The sequence below is a fragment of the Rutilus rutilus genome (assembly GCF_951802725.1).
Source record: "Rutilus rutilus genome assembly, chromosome: 14".
NCBI lineage: Eukaryota > Metazoa > Chordata > Actinopteri > Cypriniformes > Leuciscidae > Rutilus > Rutilus rutilus.
Window position 1 is genome coordinate 36,248,507 of NC_140219.1, and position 21,577 is coordinate 36,270,083.

The following is a 21,577-nucleotide window of genomic DNA, read 5'->3' on the forward strand; positions in this document are numbered from 1 at the left end:
TGTGTGTACAATGTGGAAAGGAAAGAAGAAAATTCAAATAAAAATACACACTTGTGCCAAAATTTATGCAGTTGGCATTAACATTTTATTTATTTATTTAAGAGACAAACATGTCCTTTTGGAAACACAAGAGTTAATTTGGCTCTAAACTTTACATTGAAGTGTGATTGATCAATGATACCCTTTGATTGCAGTGTTATTATTGAAGCATAATCTACAAAACTGTATTAATCTAGAAGCAGAATCAGATTTAACTGTGATTTTCTGCTGTAATAAACAGTTTAACTGGTAAGATCCTCAGAGGAGAAGTTGTGCAGCCATTAAATAATAATGGAAAGACAGTCTCTGTGAAGGATGTCCTGAATCTGCGCAGACGGTCTTTAGTTACAGGATTAGAGAATGACACTGTTCCTCTGTCATAGTCCAGCTGAACTCTCACACGCTGAAGCTTCTGTTTAACAGTGAAGACAGTGGCGGGTTGCTCTGGGGATCTTGAGCTGTATTCGCTGTCTGTGTACCCCACACACCAGACATTAGACTTAGAGAAATCCAGTCCCTTCCTTTGGTGTGATGATGCTGCGGTTATTCCAAGACTCCAGCATGTATTGTCTCCAACCTCCACATCCCAGCAGTGTGTTCCTGAGTTAAAGCCCTCAGATCCCAGGACACATGGATAATAGTCAAACCTCTCTGGATTATCAGGAAGTGTTTTATCTCCATCACTGTTCGTCACACTGGTCAGATCAGCAGAGAGTTTGAGACGAGGATTTGCTGTGTTTGGATCCAGAGTCAACGGAGCTGCAAAGAGAATAACATCAGAATACAGGATGAGATATGATGTATTAGAAATGTAAATGTAAAACATTTTTCTTTTGTTGAAAGAGATCATAAATCAATGGTCTCTCAGTTACTGTCAGAATGGACTGAGGCTTCAGGTTTAATATCAGTATTCAATAAACACTATTGTATCCTAATACATAAACATAAACCATGAGGAATAGACTTTTCATTATGAGTTCGCTGAATGATCTGATGATTTTCTGAAATACAGTTCAGATTAACTTAGTAATTCAAGTGATTATTAAGTATTTTTCTATCAAATGTAGATGTTGTGTGTGTTTATATGTGAACTATCTTCTGCACTGGTGTCAAATCTGCTGAGACTCACTGTGTTGGACAGTTTCCAGCATCTTCTTCCAGACTCTGAACGGCAGGTTACCCAGATAACGCGACACATGAATCAAAGCTCCAGAACTCATCCGTGGATCCGGCTGTGAGATCCGGACTCTGAGGAACATTCAGGAGTCAGAACTGCAGTGAATTTGAGTTCAGATCCACTGAGAGAAGAGATACGAGCAGCTCACTTACCTTTCCATTGAGGCCTTAAAGTTCTGGAAAATATCGAGTTTGAAAACATTTTAATATCTTATCAAACACTTTAATTTTCAATGAGTCTCTCTATACAAGTTGTTTTAATACACAAAGAATGAAGCCAGATTGATTTGTCACCTTTAGAAACGAGACGTCATTGTCTTTCATCATCTCCTCCATGTCTCTGATTGTGTGTGAAAGAGCTGAGATGTGTGTGTTCATCTCCTCCAGCTTCTCCTTCATCCTCTGCTTCTTCTGCTCCTCTTCCTCTCTCAGTGCAGTGATTGTAGCTTCTTCTTCGTCTCTGAGAAACTGATGAAGCTTCTCAAACTCTTCTTTAATCTGACGATCTGTGTGCTCAGCTTGAGACTGAAATCAAATCACATTCACTTCAATCATCTCAATCAACACAAATCTCGGATACCCGACATATAACGGATCCAGAAGCAGAAGCTGCTCGTCATTTACAGAAATAATCAACTGGAATCCATTATATTACAAATATCAATTTATAACGGTATAAAGTGATCCTCCAGCTGTAATGAAAATGACTCTTGATTCTGTTTCCTCACATTGATGTGTTGAGCTGTTTCCTCAAACTCTCCTTTCTTCTCTTCATTGTGTTGAAGTTTCTGTTGTAAGGACTTCAGTGCTGTATTGAGCTCCTCCTAGAATTGAACAAAAACACATTAAACACCAGATTACAGTGAAGAGAAGAAAATACAGTGATATGATCATACAAGTCTGTGCAAAAGTATTCACCCCCACCCTGATTTCTTCTGTTTTTGTGTAAATCTCAAACTAAATTGATTCAGAAATTAAAACTTACATGACAATGTAAGTTACATGAAAGTTACCCCTCCTTGAACTGCCACCTTACCGTGGTGGAGGGGTTTGAGTACCCGAATGAACCTAGGAGCTATGTTGTCTGGGGCTATATGCCCCTGGTAGGGTCTCCCAAGGCAAAAAGGTCCTAGGCGACGGGTCAGACTAAGAGCGGTTCAAAAACCCTTATGATGCCAAAAAAAAGGAGGACCGTGACGTCGCCCGGTATGGCGCAGCCGGGGCCCCACCCTGGAGCCAGGCCCGGGGTTGGGGCTCGTATGCGAGCGCCTGGTGGTCGGGCCTCCCCCATGGGGTCCGGCCGGGCTCAGCCCGAAGGAGCGACATGGGGCCACCCTCCCGTGGACCCACCACCTGCAGGAGGGACCGTAAGGGGCCGGTGCTAAGTGGATCGGGCGGCAGTCGAAGGCGGGGGCCTAGACAACCCGATCCCTGGACGCGGAATCTAGCTCTAGGGACATGGAATGTCACCTCTCTGGCGGGGAAGGAGCCTGAGGTTGTGCGTGAGGTTCAGAGATTCCGACTAGAGATATTTGGGATCACCTCTACGCACGGCTTGGGCTCTGGAACCACACTCCTCGAGAGAGGATGGACTCTTCACCACTCTGGAGTTGCCCATGGTGAGAGGCGGCGGGCTGGTGTGGGTTTGCTTATAGCCCCCCAGCTCAGCCGCCATGTGTTGGAGTTCACCCCGGTGAACGAGAGGGTCACTTCCCTACGCCTTCGGGTCAGGGATAGGTCTCTCACTGTCGTTTGTGCTTACGGGCCGAACGGCAGTGCAGAGTACCCGGCCTTCTTGGAGTCTCTGGGAGGGGTGCTGGAAAGTGCTCCGACTGGGGACTCCGTCGTTCTACTGGGGGACTTCAACGCCCACGTGGGCAGCGACAGTGACACCTGGAGGGGCGTGATTGGGAGGAACGGCCCCCCGATCTGAACCCGAGTGGTGTTCTGTTATTGGACTTCTGTGCTAGTTACAGCTTGTCCATAACGAACACCATGTTCAAGCATAAGGGTGTCCATCAGTGCACATGGCACCAGGACACTCTAGGCCGGAGGTCGATGATCGACTTTGTGGTCGTTTCATCCGACCTCCGGCCGTATGTCTTGGACACTCGGGTGAAGAGAGGGGCGGAGCTGTCAACTGATCACCACCTGGTGGTGAGTTGGATCCGATGGCGGGGGAGGAAGCTGGACAGACTCGGCAGACCCAAACGTACTGTGAGGGTCTGTTGGGAACGTTTGGCCGAATCTCCTGTCAGAGAGATCTTCAACTCCCACCTCCGGCAGAGCTTCGACCAGATCCCGAGGGAGTCTGGAGATATTGAGTCCGAGTGGACCATGTTCTCCACCTCCATTGTCAACGCGGCCACTCTGAGCTGTGGCCATAAGGTCTCCGGTGCCTGTCGAGGCGGCAATCCCCGAACCCGGTGGTGGACACCGGAAGTAAGGGATGCCGTCAAGCTGAAGAAGGAGTCCTATCGGGCCTGGCTGGCTTGTGAGACTCCTGAGGCAGCTGATGGGTACCGACGGGCCAAGCGGACTGCAGCCCGGGTGGTTGTGGAGGCAAAAACTCGGGCCTGGGAGGAGTTCGGTGAGGCCATGGAGAAGGACTATCGATCGGCCTCGAAGAGATTCTGGCAAACCGTCCGGCGCCTCAGGAGGGGGAAGCAGTGCCCTACCAACGCTGTTTACAGTGGAGGTGGGCAGCTGTTGACCTCGACTGGGGATATCACCGGACGGTGGAAGGAGTACTTTGAGGATCTCCTCAATCCCGCCGTCACGTCTTCCATTGAGGAAGCAGAGGCTGAGGGCTCGGAGGCGGACTCGTCCATCACCCAAGCTGAATTCACCGAGGTAGTCAAGAAACTCCTCGGTGGTAAGGCACCGGGGGTGGATGAGATCCGCCCTGAGTACCTCAAGTCTCTGGATGTTGTGGGGCTGTCTTGGCTGACACGCCTCTGCAACATCGCGTGGCGGTCGGGGACAGTACCTTTGGACTGGCAGACCGGGGTGGTGGTCCCTCTTTTCAAGAAGGGGGATCGGAGGGTGTGCTCCAACTATAGGGGGATCACACTTCTCAGCCTCCCTGGGAAAGTCTATGCCAGGGTACTGGAGAGGAGAATCCGGCCGATAGTAGAACCTCGGATTCAGGAGGAACAGTGTGGTTTTCGTCCCGGTCGTGGAACACTGGACCAGCTCTATACTCTCTACAGGGTGCTGGAGGGCTCATGGGAGTTTGCCCAACCAATCCACATGTGCTTTGTGGATTTGGAGAAGGCATTCGACTGTGTCCCTCGCGGCGGCCTGTGGAGGGTGCTCCGGGAGTATGGGGTCCGGGGCCCTTTGCTAAGGGCTATCCGGTCCCTGTACGACCGGAGCAGGAGCTTGGTTCGTATTGCCAGCAGTAAGTCAGACTTGTTCCCGGTGCGTGTTGGACTCCGGCAGGGCTGCCCTTTGTCGCCGGTTCTGTTCATAATTTTTATGGTCAGAATTTCTAGGCGCAGCCAGGGGCCGGAGGGGGTCAGGTTTGGGGACCACACGATTTCATCTCTGCTCTTTGCGGATGATGTTGTCGTGTTGGCCTCATCAAACCAGGACCTCCAGCATGCACTGGGACGGTTTGCAGTCGAGTGTGAAGCGGCTGGGATGAAAATCAGCACCTCCAAATCCGAGGCCATGGTTCTCAGTCGGAAAAGGGTGGTTTGCCCGCTTCAGGTTGGTGGAGAGCTCCTGCCTCAAGTGGAGGAGTTTAAGTATCTTGGGGTCTTGTTCACGAGTGAGGGAAGGATGGAACGGGAGATTGACAGACGGATCGGTGCAGCTTCTGCAGTAATGCGGTCCCTGTACCGGTCTGTCGTGTGCGGCTCAGCTCTCGATTTACCAGTCAATCTACGTTCCTACTCTCACCTATGGTCATGAGCTGTGGGTCATGACCGAAAGGACAAGATCCCGGATACAAGCGGCCGAAATGAGCTTTCTCCGCAGGGTGGCTGGGCGATCCCTTAGAGATAGGGTGAGAAGCTCGGTCACTCGGGAGGAGCTCAGAGTAGAGCCGCTGCTCCTCCACATCGAGAGGGGTCAGTTGAGGTGGCTCGGGCATCTTTTCCGGATGCCTCCTGGACGCCTTCCCGAGAAGGTGTTCCGGGCATGTCCCACCGGGAGGAGACCCCGGGGAAGACCTAGGACACGCTGGAGAGACTATGTCTCCCGGCTGGCCTGGGAACGCCTCGGTGTCCCCCCGGAAGAGCTGGAGGAAGTGTCTAGGGAGAGGGAAGTCTGGGCATCCCTGCTTAGACTGCTGCCCCCGCGACCCGGCCCCGGATAAGCGGTAGAAGATGGATGGATGGATGGATGACAATGTTATTTACTGAAGAAAAGAAGTAATCCAATACTAACTGGGCCTGCGTGAGAATGTATTTGGCCCCATAGTTACTAATTCCTCAAATCTCTGAAACTGTATTTATAATGTTGTTCAGCTGGACTAAACACAGCCAGTCCTGATCACTGCAGCCCTGTTCAATCAAATAAACACTTAAATAGGACTTTTTCAACAGCATGAAGTTGGTTAAAAGGTCTTAAACAGTAACACACTATTGACAAAGGTGAAAGAAACTCCAGGAATAATGATGAAGACGGTGATTGAAATACACCCGTCTGTGATGGATTACAAAGCTATTTCAAAGGCTCTTGGACTCAAAGAACCACAGCGAGAGCCATTATATCCAAATAGAGAAAACTCGGCACAGTAGCAAACCTTCCCAGAAGTGGCTCAAAGTCACCAAAGGGCCAAGAACAACATCGTAGGAACTGAATTTTCTTATTTTCTATCAGAAAATGCTGAAGCACAATATCCCATCTTTAGTCTGCAAACTGAAGCTCAAGCAACAAGACAATGATTCAAAGAATAGTGAGTAAATCCACCTCTGAACGGCTCAAAAAAGCACAATTACAGTTTTGGAGTGGCCTTGTCAAAGGCCTGACTTGAAATCAATTGAGATGATGTGGCAGGACCTTAAACAGGCAGTTCATGCTTGAAAACCCTCCAATGAGGCTGAACTAAAGTTGTCCGCTCCATTTTTAAAAATAAATAAATTTGTGTGCAAAATAATGATATCTGTGAAAAAGGCCCCACTATTTAGTATGAGACACAAAAACATAAGAAATCAGGATGGGCAAATACTTTTACAGCACAGTAAATGTCATATAAAGTTGAGTAAACTGACACTGAAATAGTAATGCATGAATGTGATGATATCTATGTTTATGACTAATAATTGTTCTTTACATGTGAAACAAGAAACATTAGTCTTACCTTGTAAGATGAAATCACTTCACTGATGGGTCTGAATGTGTGATTGGTGTGTTTCTCTGAGTCTCTGCACACTAAACACACAGTCTGTTTGTCCTCCAGACAGAAGAGTTTGAGTTTCTCACTGTGTAAACTGCAGATCTCCTCAGATCCTGATGAACGTTTCTCATTTCTCCCCTTCAGGAACGACTCACACAAGTTTTTTAATGTGAGATTAACTGGAGGAAATTCTTTTGAGGATTTTCTCCTGCAGACAGGACACTCCTGAGTTTCCTTAGTTTTCCAGAACTGTTGTAGACACTCTTTACAAATACTGTGACTACAGGACAGAATAACAGGAACATTGAAGATTTCATGACACACGGGACAAATATAATCATCTTCAGCTGCTGAAGCCATTTTCACCGTTTGAGTCTCGCAAACTAAACTCTACTTTCACTTCCTGAACGACGGTTTTCAAAAATGAATCACGATGAGAATCAAAGATCTGCTGTCGGTTCAGAAATGAACATCACAAAAGTCCTTCTGTAAAGTTTTTCTCTTTGTTCTCCATTGATTGCTTATTCTTTATTGCTTTTGTTGAGACGAAGTCGGTGTGACAGAAAGGAGAAATAACAAGTCAGTCTCTTCCTGGTTAGTGTTGTAAGAGGGAGTTTATGATCACCTTTGGGTGTACCAACAGGTCAAAAAGGAACGGCAGGATTTCTTCAGGTAAAATGTATTCAAAATGGACATGCATTGAAATGTTACAAAAAAACACATAAAAACAGCAGTAGTTGGCCATTGTGATGTATAACAGAATAAATATCTAAAAAACAAAAAAAGAGTGCAAAGGGAGTTTACATCAAAAACACCAATCATAAAATTCAACATTAATGTTCTGTCATGCTCAAGTCTTTGTCAGTGTAATGGGCAGGAATAAAGATCTGAGTGACAAGGGCCAGATTGTTATGGCGAGGTGACTGGGTCAGAGTATCTCTGAAACTCAAGGCTTGTGTGTCGCTCCCGGTCAGCAGTGGTGAGGATTGACCAACAGTGTCCGAGGAGGGATGAACACACACCGGCGACAAGATGTTGGACACCCAAGACTCATCGATGGACGAGAGCAATGAAGGCTATCCCATCTGGTCCGAGCCAACAGAAGGTCTAGTGTGGCATAAGTCACACACAACTAAAGATGTTATGGGAAGAAGAAGTTTTATTTATACAGCGCCTTTCCATCGCTCAAGGTCGCTTTACATGGGAGGAATGAGTCACAACACACAGTGCATCACATTCTGCTGCGTATGAGGCCAAAGACCAATCAGAGTGCCTATGATGACCCCTGTCCACCTTCAACGATAATTGAGACAATATATTGTTACACCCCTACAAATAATGCATACTAACTGCATGATATACATGATCAATTATAAGAATAATAACAGCAAATGTTTTTTATTAGCTGTAATAAATTGTCATTTGATCTGTTTATTATTTTGCTATTAAATGTAAAAAAAAAAGAAAAAAGTTTATGGTTTATTTGAGTAATTTGAGTCTGTTAACTACTGAACTTTTTTTGCCTTATTTGTTGCCTTTATCACATTAATAATCATAAATTACGTGTATTCACTATAACAACCGCCTCGCTCTACATTATCCGTTACGCATTTAACACCGACTTTCATAACCACCTTAGCACTGCTCTTCACCCACACTGGCGACTGCCTCACAAACACAGAGAAAATGTTGGTAATTACTTAGAAAGACTTCAGTAACTGACAAGCAACATGAGGTGACTTTTACAACAAATGTTTGGGTAACACTTTACATCAGTATGATGTACTGCCTCTAAAGAGTCGGCCACATTTACACTGATGCTTGTTGACTGGATCCAATTTTTTGACAACCAGCCCAGAGAACAACATAGTGTCGGCCCAGATCCGGCCCACATCCGTACGGTACACATGGATTCCCCACAGCCCGGATGTGGGCCGGATCTGGGCCGACACTGTGTTGCTGTCTGGGAGTTTACATCTAAAATGATCCCATATCTGACATCTTTTACACTAGCCTACACAAAACAACCCAAGGTAGATGTACTGACCCGGAAAAGCAATGGACGCAGATGAAACAATAATACAAGCTTTTGCTTTCCACACCATATTTTAAAGTCCCCCTGTAGTCAATAATTGTATCCCTTAAAACTCATCTTTGATCACCAAAATTACACATTTAAGTGTTTTTCTTCATGTCTTAAAATATCTTGAATGTAACTCGACACCCTTTCCTCATTTAGTATACGCGGTTCTATGAATATGCAAATGAGCCCCGCCTCCACTCACTCACTCAGCTCAGAGATCCACTGGTTGACGATCACACGTTGATCTGATTGGTTACAAGGTAGTTTGTGAAGTTTCATTCACAAAATGAAGTTTTATGTAACAAAGTTCGGGAGGAGCATGTTCAGGTAATCATCCAATCAGCACAAGAAGAAGCCAGTATAAATAAAGCCTTCCCTTACCTCCTGTCTCATGACAAATTTCTCAGCATCCCGCCACCACCCCATCACCTCACATTCGGCTGGGTCTACTCATAGATACCTATGATCTATACATTCATAGGGGGGAGTACTCTGGGGTCGGGCCGAATTCCGAGCTCGGAGCCCTCCCCCCGGACCCCTCCCCCCGGACAGCAAGCCAAATACGCATTATAATATTACATCAGATTTCATTAACATGTGAACTCGTGAAGTTTCAAATGAGGTTCATTCTGGTGTGTTGCGCAGCACGTTTGAGAAAGAGGTTTGTTCTCACGTGTCAAGCATGTTCGGTTGAGCTTCTGAAATCTGTTCATCATATAAAGCGATCATGTCTCGTCAGAAAATTGTAACTACGGTAAACTGCTCGATTCAAGTGGATTGGTCTTACGATCTCTTTATGAACTTTTTGAAGCATCAGAGTTTTAGTTGCATGGACTGTCAATGGGGGGACAGAAAGCTCTCAGATTTCATTAAAAAGATCTTCATTTGTGTTCCGAAGATGAACGAAAGTCTTACAGGTTTGGAACAACATGAGAGTGAATAATTAATGACAGAGTTTTTTAATTTTGGGTGAATTATGCCTTTAAACATCTCTAATCATTTTTGTAATATGTTTATATTATATGTTAAAACAAGTGTAGGAGATGGCTCATTTAATTATATTATTGAATTTGAATTGTCACTTTGCCCCAAACATTGCACATATGGAAAATGTAAATTTAAATTAGAAATACATTGCCATTTTATATATTACATTGCCATTTTGCCACCTGTATGCTACCATAATAAAGAGATCGTAAAATAATTTGAATTGAGCAGTTTAGTCCAAGTTTTTCTGTAGAGATACGATCATCTTATATGATGAACATTTAATTTAGGCTTTGATTCATCAATTCACACATCAGTTGCGGTAAACGAAAGCTCAGGCATGTTTGCTAGACGTGCGGAAACCGATGATGTTCATTCTCGTGTGTCTCGCAGCACGTTTGAGCTTCCGCTAGAACCACTGAGGCTTGTTCTCGCTTGTCAAAGCAAGTGCGGTTGAGCTTCTGTTTGTTCAATGTTTAAATGTGAATAAAATCCTAAATTTAATCTGTTTATTATACTAAGCGGTAGTCTCTTCAGACATTTTTTTACTAAACTTCTCAATTCAAATGGATTAGTTTAACATTTTACTTTTCTGGGTATTTTATATGAAGCTTTAAGTGAATCATTTAAAACTTTGTGGAAAATGTAAAAATGCAGAAAGTTTTTTTTTTGCGTGAAAATTGTTTTCTTATCTGCATTTCAGTTATTCCAGAAAATGGACCGAATGCTGTGGCTGATTTAAGGTGTTTCCAGGATTGCTTAAAGGTATAGTTCAGCAAAAAAAAATTAATTCTGTCATTAATTATACACCCTCATGTCATTCTGAACCTGTAAGACCTTCGTTTATCTTCGGCACACAAATGAAGATATTTTTGATGAACTCCAAGAGCTTTCTGTTCCTCCATCGGTAGCCTACGCAACTAATACATTCAAGCCCAAGAAAGGTAGTAAAGACACCATTAAACTAATCCAAGTGACTCCAGTGGTTTAACCTCAATTTTATGAAGCGATGCAAGTGCTTTGTTTTGCCAAAAAACAACAACATAAATGACCTCTATATTTACAAAATAATATTATCTAAAGCACATTCACGAAACAACACCCGGTCTTGAGTCAAATAAAGTCCAGCAGGCGTAATGATATGACGCAGCGCCTGAAAATAGGTCTAATAGGTTAGACAAACTTAGTCCCGGTCACGTTGTAAGTTACCGAGCTGGGGACTATTTTCAGGCGCTGCGTCATATCATTATGCCTATTATTACGCAGGAATGAGAGTATAGTTCCTAGAAAATTGCAACTTTTCATTTTCCGTCGGTCTTAGTACACGATGTAACTACAGAAGAGTCAAGTTTTAAATAGGAAAAATATCGAAACTCTTTGGTCATTTTTTTGAGAGAGATGCTAATGGTCCTGTCCGATTCAATGATCTATGCTAAGCTTTGCTAAAAGTGGTACCGCCAGACCCGGAGATCGGCTGAATGGATTCGAAAACGGTAAGACTGTTTAACTCTGGGGGAGCTGTAAAATGAGCCTATTTCCCAAAAAAGTGGAGTATCCCTTTAAATAAATGCAAGGGTATTGTGTGAAAAGTGGGGAAAAAAACAAGTCTAGCTTTGTTGTAGATGAGAAAACATATTTTATGTACTGTAACATTTTAGTGTAATTGCATTTTAAATTCTTTCAAATCTTTTTAAAGAAGTGATATTCTGTAAATTTTGCTAAGTCTTTATTGTATTGTGAAGTCTTTGATGTATTTACACACAGAAATGCTTTACTGTAAGCTGGAATGAAAGTATTCAAATGTTCATATGTATTTGATATGTATTTACAGAAATGATTAAATTGATGCCTTTTGGATTCAGTTGTTGAATGTGCATGTTATTCAATAGGAAAATAGCCTTTAATAGTTCTCGTAGGAACAAATTTGACACAGTTAAGGTACAAAGGGGCTTGTCACTGGGGTGGTACCGGCTTAAAGGATCAAATTTGTACCTTTGATAAAGGTACAATATTGTACCAACAAGTTTTAAAAAACAAAAGGTACATTTTGGTTGCCCATGGTACAAATCATGTCCTTTAAGGCAGAGGTCCCCAACCCCCGGGCCGCGGACCGGTACCGGTCCGTGGGACATTTGGTACCGGGCCTCACAGAAAGAATATATAACTTAATGTATTTTCCGGACTATAAATCGCTCCGGAGTATATGTCGCATCAGTAAAAAAAATGCGTCATGAAGAAGAAAAAACATAATATAGCCTAAGTCGCACTGGACTATAAGTCGCATTCATTTAGAAATGTAGCCTATTTCACAAAAAATAAAAAAATAAAAATAATAATAATAATTGTTCGGATGGGACAGTTCTCCATTACGGACGTGAGCGCTCTGAAAGCGGCACAAAAAGACTGCTTTAAAACTTTCACAGAGACCTCAGACAGAAAGCAAAAAGCCTGTCTTTAAATTGTATTTCGTTTTGTATTAATTGTATCTTAATTTTAATCAATGTTTCATCACCCAATTGCCTGGATTTAATAAGAAGTAAATATAATATAAAATATTTAATCAGGACACGGAGGCGCGGGCGCGTGAACTGGAGCTGATCTCATAAATGAACCGAAATTCAGCGTATAAGGTAGCCTACTTGCCTCACAGACCTGAGACATAGAAAGCTTGAAATGTCTAATTTTAAACAGAACAATTCAAAACAAAAGAAAACTGACTGTTCTCTGCTTAATTCGTATGAAAGGTGCATTTCTCTCTGGCGCGTTCACTAGGCATACTGCGAAGATCGAGTCAGCATTGTCAACTTCATCTTTGCACAGAAAACACTTGTTTATTATTAAACAATTAAAATGTCTCCTGCTATATTTTACATATTCATAATCATTAATTTTGGTTCTTAAAATCGGTTCTTTGTGACAGCTTTTAGGTGCTTTATTGGCAGCGCCACCCTTACATCGCCGTAAACATGGAGATTTTTTTCTTTTGGGGGGCTTTTTGTTTGTGTTCAGGCTTTCTCAGTTGTCTTTAGGCGCGATATTACGAGTACCCTGCTAATAAAATTGCAAGTAAGCCTACACATTGGATTCACGTTTATTATTATATTTAATTATTTTTTATATATTTTTAATATTTTGTTGTATTTATCCGCCGCACCTTAAAGGCCGGTCCGTGAAAATATTGTCTGATATTAAACCGGTCCGTGGCGCCAAAAAGGTTGGGGACCGCTGCTTTAAGGGACAAACTGGAATTTAACAAATTTGTTCCTCTATATTAAGGTACAATTTTGTACCAGTAAAAGGTACCGCCCCAGTGACAAGGGTTTCTACCTTCTTTGGTACAAAATTTTACCTTTTTTCCTGAGAGTGGGGAACACATGGCAGGATCACATGACTTTGAACAGGGGATCACATGACAGACATGAAACGTGACCAAGACAAGACCAAATCGTGACAATAGGCCAAACCTGAGAAAACAGCACCATCTTGTAAAAAAAAATATATATATATATATATATATATATATATATATAAAGAAAAGAAAAGGCCAACAGAACAAACCTCTATTAACAAAGACTGCATCATTTTATAGTTAAATGGCTCTGGGATAAAAGAAATTGGCAGTTTTAATGGGTTTCAATCGGGACATTTTGTCCTTAAGGTCCTGAGTGTAAATATTTTGTGTACAATGTGGAAATGAAAGAAGACAATTCTAATAAAAATACACACTTGTGCCAAAATTGATGCAGTTGGCATTAACACAGGACTTTTTTTTTTTTTATTGAAAGAGACAAACACGTCCTTAAGGAAACACACGGGTTAATTTGGTTCTAAACTTTACATTGAAGTGTGATTGATCAATGAGACCCTTTGATTACAGTGTTTTTATTGAAGCATCATTTGCAAAACTGTATTAATCTAGAAGCAGAAGCAGATTTAACTGTGATTTTCTGCTGTAATAAACAGTTTAACTGGTAAGATCCTCAGAGGAGAAGTTGTGCAGAGATTATCTAAGAATGGAAAGACAGTCTCTGTGAAGGATGTCCTGAATCTGCACAGACAGTCTTTAGTTACAGGATCAGAGAATGACACTGTTCCTCTGTCATAGTCCAGCTGAACTCTCACACGCTGAAGCTTCTGTTTAACAGTGAAGACAGTGAGGCGTTGCTCTGGGGAATGTGAGATGTATTTGCTGTTCCAGTACCACACACACCAGATATTAGACTTAGAGAAATCCTCTCCCTTCCTTTGGTTTGATGCTGTTGTTATTCCAAGACCCCAGCGTGTATTGTCTCCAACCTCCACATCCCAGCAGTGTGTTCCTGAGTTAAAGCCCTCAGATCCCAGGACACATGGATACTCATCAAACCTCTCTGGATTATCAGGAAGTGTTTTATCTCTATCACTGACCGTCACACTGGTCAGATCAGCAGAGAGTTTGAGATGAGGATGTGCTGTGTTTGGATCCAGAGTCAACGGAGCTGCAAAGAGAATAACATCAGATTACAGGATGAAATATGATGTATTAGAAATGTAAATGTAAAACATTTTTCCTTTGTTGTAAGAGATCATAAATCATGCTATCATAACAGTGGTCTCTCAGTTACTGTCAGAGTGGATTGAGGCTTCAGGTTTAATATCAGTATTCAATAAACACTATTGTATCCTAATATATAAACATAAACCATGAGGAATAGACTTTTCATTATGAGTTCGCTGTATGATCTGATGATTTTATGAAATACAGTTTAGATTCACTTGGTAATTCAACTGATTATTAAATATATTTCTATCAAATGTTGATGTTGTGTGTGTTTATATCGTTAGCCTCATAGCATAATTGCCTAAGTCATATTTCAATGTTTTTGGTAAACAAGAAAAAACACATTTTTTAGAAATCACATTGTTATTTTTTATTGATATTATAACAGTACATTCAACCAGATGTGTGAACAAGTATGCAAAAAGAAAAAGATCCACCATCAATTTCCTAACCAATAAAAGTGACTTAGGCAGAATATGCCATGACTTAGGCATTTTTTCTCTTACATAAAAAATGCAAACATAACATAACAAAAGTTGTTTTACTCTCCTAAATATAACCAAGATGTGTAACTTGTGAACCCTAACCAAGTTGTTTCTTATTAATGTCTAACCTTAACCACTGTTTTCCTTTTCCACCCTTAATCGAAGTTCCACTTAGGTGCTGTGCAAACATAACATAACCAAAGTTTTTTTATTCTCCTAAATAAAACCAAAATGTGTAACTTGTCAACCCTAACCAAGTTGTTTCTTAATGTTTAACCTTAACCACTGTTTTCCTTTCCCACCAAGTTCCACTCAGGTGTTGTGCACACGCATTTTCACACTGTCTATTGATGAGGGAGGTTGTCATAGTACTGGTGGGCCACTCTTGGTAGTACTGGTTTCATTGTTTTTTTTCAAATGCACGTTATAAGTGACTCAAACTCACAGTGCTTTCAGACGGAGCAGCGTTTACAGAGCCGTACATCAATGACAAACTGCGCATAAAAAAAAATCGCAGCCTTTGCGATTTTAAAATTTAAGTGCGATTACATGGAAATTGCGATTAATCGTGCAGCCCTACGGTAAATCATGTTAAATTCATAGGTTCACTGCAAAAAAAATCTAAATCTTACCAAATACTTCTTATGTCCAGTCAAAATGTCTAATTTATATTAAAAAAAACTATTTTACTTTTTTATTTTACTATTTTTACTTTTATTTGCACTTAAAAGAAAAAGAAAATGCTTGAAAAATTACTTCACTTGCCTAAAATTGCTTAAATGTCTTTTTATGGTGATGTTTCTTAACTGTAAAGATTTGTTCTGACCAGAAATGAGGTAATATTTTGCTAGTGTTGGCTAGCTACTTCATCATATCTTGTAGCAAAAAAAAATCAAGTTTAAATACAGTTTAATAATCCCTTTATAATCCCTTTGATTGACTGTAATTACATTTAGTGTCTAGAAAATTGAAGAAATATGAACTCTTACCAGATGAAAACGAATCAAACAGAAGATCTAATACATCACTTCTGGACATCTGTCTTCCCATGTTTTCTGCCATTTTGTTTGTATCAAAACTGCCTAAGTCAAAGAGATGACTTAGGCAGATAGTGTTTTTGGATTCTAATAAGTGTTGTGATTGGCTAAGGACATAGGCAGAAAGACAGGATGATGCAGCATTGGTAGGACAGTAAAGTTAGGCAGATATCACAATTTGGCCAAAAAATGACTTAGGCAATTATGCTATGAGGCTAACGATATGTGAACTATCTTCTGCACTGGTGTCAAATCTGCTGAGACTCACTGTGTTGGACAGTTTCCAGCATCTTCTTCCAGACTCTGAACGGCAGGTTACCCAGATAACGCGACACATGAATCAAAGCTCCAGAACTCATCCGTGGATCCGGCTGTGAGATCTGGACTCTGAGGAACATTCAGGAGTCAGAACTGCAGTGAATTTGAGTTCAGATCCACTGAGAGAAGAGATACGAGCAGCTCACTTACCTTTCCATTGAGGACTTAAAGTTCTGGAAAATATAGAGTTTGAAAACATTTTAATATCTTATCAAACACTCTCAGTGTCAGTGAGTCTCTCTATACAAGTTGTTTTCTTCTCAAAGAATGAAGCCAGATTGATTTGTCACCTTTAGAAACGAGACGTCATTGTCTTTCATCATCTCCTCCATGTCTCTGATTGTGTGTGAAAGAGCTGAGATGTGTGTGTTCATCTCCTCCAGCTTCTCCTTCATCCTCTGCTTCTTCTGCTCCTCTTCCTCTCTCAGTGCAGTGATTGTAGCTTCTTCTTGGTCTCTGAGAAACTGATGAAGCTTCTCAAACTCTTCTTTAATCTGACGATCTGTGTGCTCAGCTTGAGACTGAAATCAAATCACATTCACTTCAATCATCTCAATCAACACAAATCTCGGATACCCGACATATAACGGATCCAGAAGCAGAAGCTGCTCGTCATTTACAGAAATAATCAACTGGAATCCATTATATTACATATATCAATTTATAACGGTATAAAGTGATCCTCCAGCTGTAATGAAAATGACTCTTGATTCTGTTTCCTCACATTGATGTGTTGAGCTGTTTCCTCAAACTCTCCTTTCTTCTGTTCATTGTGTTGAAGTTTCTGTTGTAAGGACTTCAGTGCTGTATTGAGCTCCTCCTAGAATTGAACAAAAATACATTAAACACCAGATTACAGTGAAGAGAAGAAAATACAGTGATATGATCATACAATTCTGTGCAAAAGTATTCACCCCCACCCATGACAATGTTATTTACTGAAGCAAAACAGTTATCCAATACTAACTGGGCCTGCGTGATAATGTATTTGGCCCCATAGTTACTAATTCCTCAAATCTCTGAAACTGTATTTATAATGTTGTTCAGCTGGACTAAACACAGCCGGTCCTGATCACTGCAGCCCTGTTCAATCAAATAAACACTTAAATAGGACTTTTTCAACAGCATGAAGTTGGTTAAAAGGTCTTAAACAGTAACACACTATTGACAACGTTGAAAGAAACTCCAGGAATAATGATGAAGACGGTGATTGAAATACATCCGTCTGTGATGGATTACAAAGCTATTTCAAAGGCTCTTGGACTCAAAGAACCACAGCGAGAGCCATTATATCCAGATGGAGAAAACTCGGCACAGTAGCAAACCTTCCCAGAAGTGGCTCAAAGTCACCAAAGGGCCACGAACAACATCGTAGGAACTGAATTTTCTTATTTTCTATCAGAAATTTGCTAAAACACAATATCCTATCTTTAGTCTGCAAACTGAAGCTCAAATCAGTAAATGTGAAACTGAAGTAAATCAACCTCTGAACGGCTCAAAAAACCACAATTGAGATGATGTGGCAGGACCATAGACAGTATAAGAAGTGGACAGAGCCATCTCATTGGAACTCAATTGAGACAAGTGAAGCCCATTTTTAGCGATTTTTTAGGACTTCCGTTCCTGACGCGCAGACTCAAACAGAGCTTGACAACGTAGATGTGACGTGCGCAACCCGTCTGTCTTCTAGTGGCTGTGGCATGAGAAATCTGAATCATTCCCTTCCGAAACTTGCAGAGACGGAGAGTGTGAGTAGGAGCTGTCCATGAGCTTGGAGCAGGAGAAACTTTTGCTAGGTATTCTGATGAATTATTTTGTCATTTTGCCTCCACGTCCCCCCGATTGCCCGCGAGCTTCTCCTCCTGTCCATACGGTAATCTCTCTACTGTGCGACAGAGAGTCGCGTGTTTATGACGCAGTCGTTAGCCTACTTTTACAAAAACTGCTTCTACGGGGCCATAACATAAGCTACAAGGTAATGGAGCATTTTATACATTGTCATGTTTCTTTAGAAATAAATAATGGACAAGTGAAGTCTTCAAACGCCTCAGATGTAAAGTTATTCGCTGTCAAAGTGGCGCCAAAATGAATGGGAGTCAATGGAATGCTAACAGCAGGTGAAGTTCTGCTACAAGATGGTGGCACGCGGCCGGCTTCAACTTCCGGTCGACTTCCTTCCCGCTTGGGCAGGACCTTAAAGTCCGCGTGAACCAGAAGTTGCAAACGACTTTTCTCCAGTGTTGTGACGTATTTCCCAGTGAAAAGGAATATTGAACAGAGGGCAGGGTTTTACTCTAGCGCTCCTTACATCTCTCGCTCATTACAGACTAACGGTTTGAGGGGAGTGGTTAAGCGTTTCCCAAACCAAGCCGTCAAACCTACGTCATCAGAGAAGGAACGCCATTCCAGACCGGAAGCAACTTTTCAGACTTTGATTAAAGATTACGACGGCAAACAATTTTTTTTCTGTGTATTAACTTGCACGGATTAATTGTTCACCACAAGACTAGTAATATGCGCTAACAAAGTAAATAGCAGAGATGGGGGACTCGAGTCACATGACTTGACTCGAGTCAGACTCGAGTCGCAAATTTAAGGACTTGAGACTTGCTTGACTAAATTAAGAAAATGACTCGACTTGACTTTGACTTGAGATCCAATGACTCGAGACTTGACTTGACTTGAACTGTATGACTCGAGAATGACTTGATATACATTTTTATATAAATCATCGCAACATCAATTGATGAACAAAATGAAAGCAACGGAACCATTGACGCCGGTCATCAGATTCTGCGCGATTGCGTGACGCTGCACAAGCCCAGAAAAAAACTCTCTTAATACAAAAACATCTCAAGGCCAGCATCGTTTCTTTTTGGATATAAAGACTAAAATTGACAATATTCATACAAGAAGATTTGCTGTACGCATAATAACTGGCAAGGGATATCGGACGACCATCACAACCTCAAACAGTCGAACTTCATTCACCACGTCTAAAAGTAAGCTATGGCTTGTTTAACCTGTTTGTTAATTTGACTTTCTTTAAAGCTAAATATTTAAATCTAGAGAGAATATTGGTCAAAACAGCATGCCTCTTTATACACAATCATGTTTTCAAATGTAGCTTAATGTTGTCAAAATGATAATTAATGATGGCATATGTTTTGTATAACATTTGCCACATTTCTTTCCAATCATGCTTTAAAGCCAAATATGTCGTTCTTTCCAATGACAAAAAGCAACATAAAAAATGTTAATGTTTTGTCGTGTTTTATGTTTCTCTTAAAGCAGGGTTAGATGTTATCAGGGGGTCGGGGGCAAAATGCCAGCAGAATTAATATGCACCCAAAATTCAAAATGTGGTGGAAAAATTGCCATAGTATGAGTTATTTTTATAATTAGCCTAGGTGGATTTAACTTAATATATATAACTTATATAAAGGGGATGCCAGTTTGAAGAATACCATTTGGTGGCATACTTTTTGTGAATTGTTTTAATCCCTTTTAATGGTCTTCTGCAATGTTTGAGGCATATTTATTTTTTCATGATTGAATGTTGGCCTAATTTCAGTTACATTTACATTTACATTTACATTTTAGGTTTAGTTTATTTTTTTATTTTTTTATTGTAGTAACCACTCAGCTGTATGTGGAAATGCATATAAAAAAAAAAAAAACTTATTTAATATATAAATTCAGTGAAATCATCAAACGTTTGTATGACTTGCCAGTGACTTGTGACCCAAGCTACGACTTGACTTGACTTGCTTGACATAAAGCAGTGACTTGACTTGACTTGACTTGCTTGACATAAAGCAGTGACTTGACTTGACTTGACTTGCTTTTCTCAAAATTGACTTGGACTTGCTTGAGACTTGAAGGTTAAAGACTTGAGACTTGCTTGTGACTTGCACATGTGTGACTTGCTCCCACCTCTGGTAAATAGGGTCAATTTTGATTTCAGTTGGACTTTAAACAGGGAGTTCATGCTTGAAAACCTTCCAATAAGGCTGAACTAAAGTTGTCCGCTCCATTTTTTTTTGTGCAAAATAATTATATCTATGAAAAAGGCGCCACTATTTAGTATGAGACACAAAAACATAAGAAATAAGGATGGGCAAATACTTTTACAGCACAGTAAATGTCATATAAAGTTGAGTAAAATGACATTGAAATAGTAATGCATGAATGTGATGATATCTATATGTTTATGACTAATTATTGTTCTTTACATGTGAAACAAGAAACATTTGTCTTACCTTGTAAGAAGAAAGCACTTCACTGATGGGTCTGAATTTATGATTGTCATGTTTTTGTGAATTAATACACACTATACACACCGGCTGTTTGTCCTCCAGACAGAAGAGTTTGAGTTTCTCACTGTGTAAACTGCAGATCTCCTCAGATCCTGATGAACGTTTCTCATTTCTCTCCTTCAGGAACGACTCACACAAGTTTTTTAATGTGAGATTGACTGGAGGATCAGCTTTTGAGGATCTCCTCCTGCAGACAGGACACTCCTGAGTTTCCTTAGTTTTCCAGAACTGTTGTAGACACTCTTTACAAATACTGTGACTACAGGACAGAAAAACAGGAACATTGAAGATTTCATAGCAAACAGGACAAATATAATCATCTTCAGCTGCTGAAGCCATTTTCACCGTTTGAGTCTCGCAAACTAAACTCTACTTTCACTTCCTGAACGACGGTTTTCAAAAATGAATCAAGATGAGAATCAAAGATCTGCTGTCGGTTCAGAAATGAACATCACAAAAATCCTTCTGTAAAGTTTTTCTCTGTGTTCTCCATTGATTGCTTATTCTTTATTTTTGTTGAGACAAAGTCGGTGTGACAGAAAGGAGAAATAACAAGTCAGTCTCTTCCTGGTTAGTGTTGTAAGAGGGAGGAGTTTATGATCACCTTTGGGTGTGTACAAACAGGTCAAACAGGAACGTCAGGATTTCTTCAGGTAAAATGTATTCAAAATGGACATGCATTGAAATGTTAACAAATAATGCTGTAAAACTTTGAATAAAACACAAAAGAACAAATAAAATACAAAACTATCAATTACAAACAATCTCAAAATGCTTATACATGTTTTATTTATTGCTCTTTCACTTTCAGAGAGTTTCTCCAGGTCTGTCATGATCAAATCAAATAAAATTGTATGTAGCACATAAAAACAGCAGTAGTTGGCCATTGTGATGTACAATAGAATATATAAAAAAAAAAAAAAAAAAAGAGCGCAAAGGGAGTTTACATCAAAAACACCAATCATAAAATTCAACATTAATTTTCTGTCATGCTCAACTTGGGCAGGAATAAAGATCTGAGTGACTAGGGCCAGATTGTTATGGCGAGGTGACTGGGTCAGAGTATCTCTGAAACTCAAGGCTTGTGTGTCGCTTCCGGTCAGCAGTGGTGAGGATTTACCAACAGTGTCCGAGGAGGGACGAACACACACCGGCGACAAGGTGTTGGACACCCAAGACTCATCGATGGACGAGAGCAATGAAGGCTATCCCGTCTGGTCTGAGCCAACAGAAGCTCTAGTGTGGC

At 41.0% G+C, this 21,577-nt stretch overlaps 1 protein-coding gene across 1 annotated transcript; it reads right to left on the minus strand.

Annotated features, from left to right (window-relative positions):
• Positions 1-186: 186 nt before the first annotated feature.
• LOC311303346 (E3 ubiquitin-protein ligase TRIM35-like) lies at positions 187-20,805 on the minus strand. Its single transcript, XM_084429771.1, has 13 exons — positions 20,275-20,805; positions 16,737-16,832; positions 16,303-16,533; positions 16,163-16,185; positions 15,963-16,081; positions 13,571-14,110; positions 12,982-12,989; positions 6,527-6,700; positions 1,944-2,039; positions 1,510-1,740; positions 1,369-1,391; positions 1,169-1,287; positions 187-798 (listed from the first exon to the last, which is right to left on the minus strand). Exons 1-13 carry the CDS (start codon positions 20,668-20,670, stop codon positions 251-253), a joined length of 2,604 nt encoding a protein of 867 aa, XP_084285897.1. The 5' UTR covers positions 20,671-20,805; the 3' UTR covers positions 187-250.
• Positions 20,806-21,577: the final 772 nt, after the last annotated feature.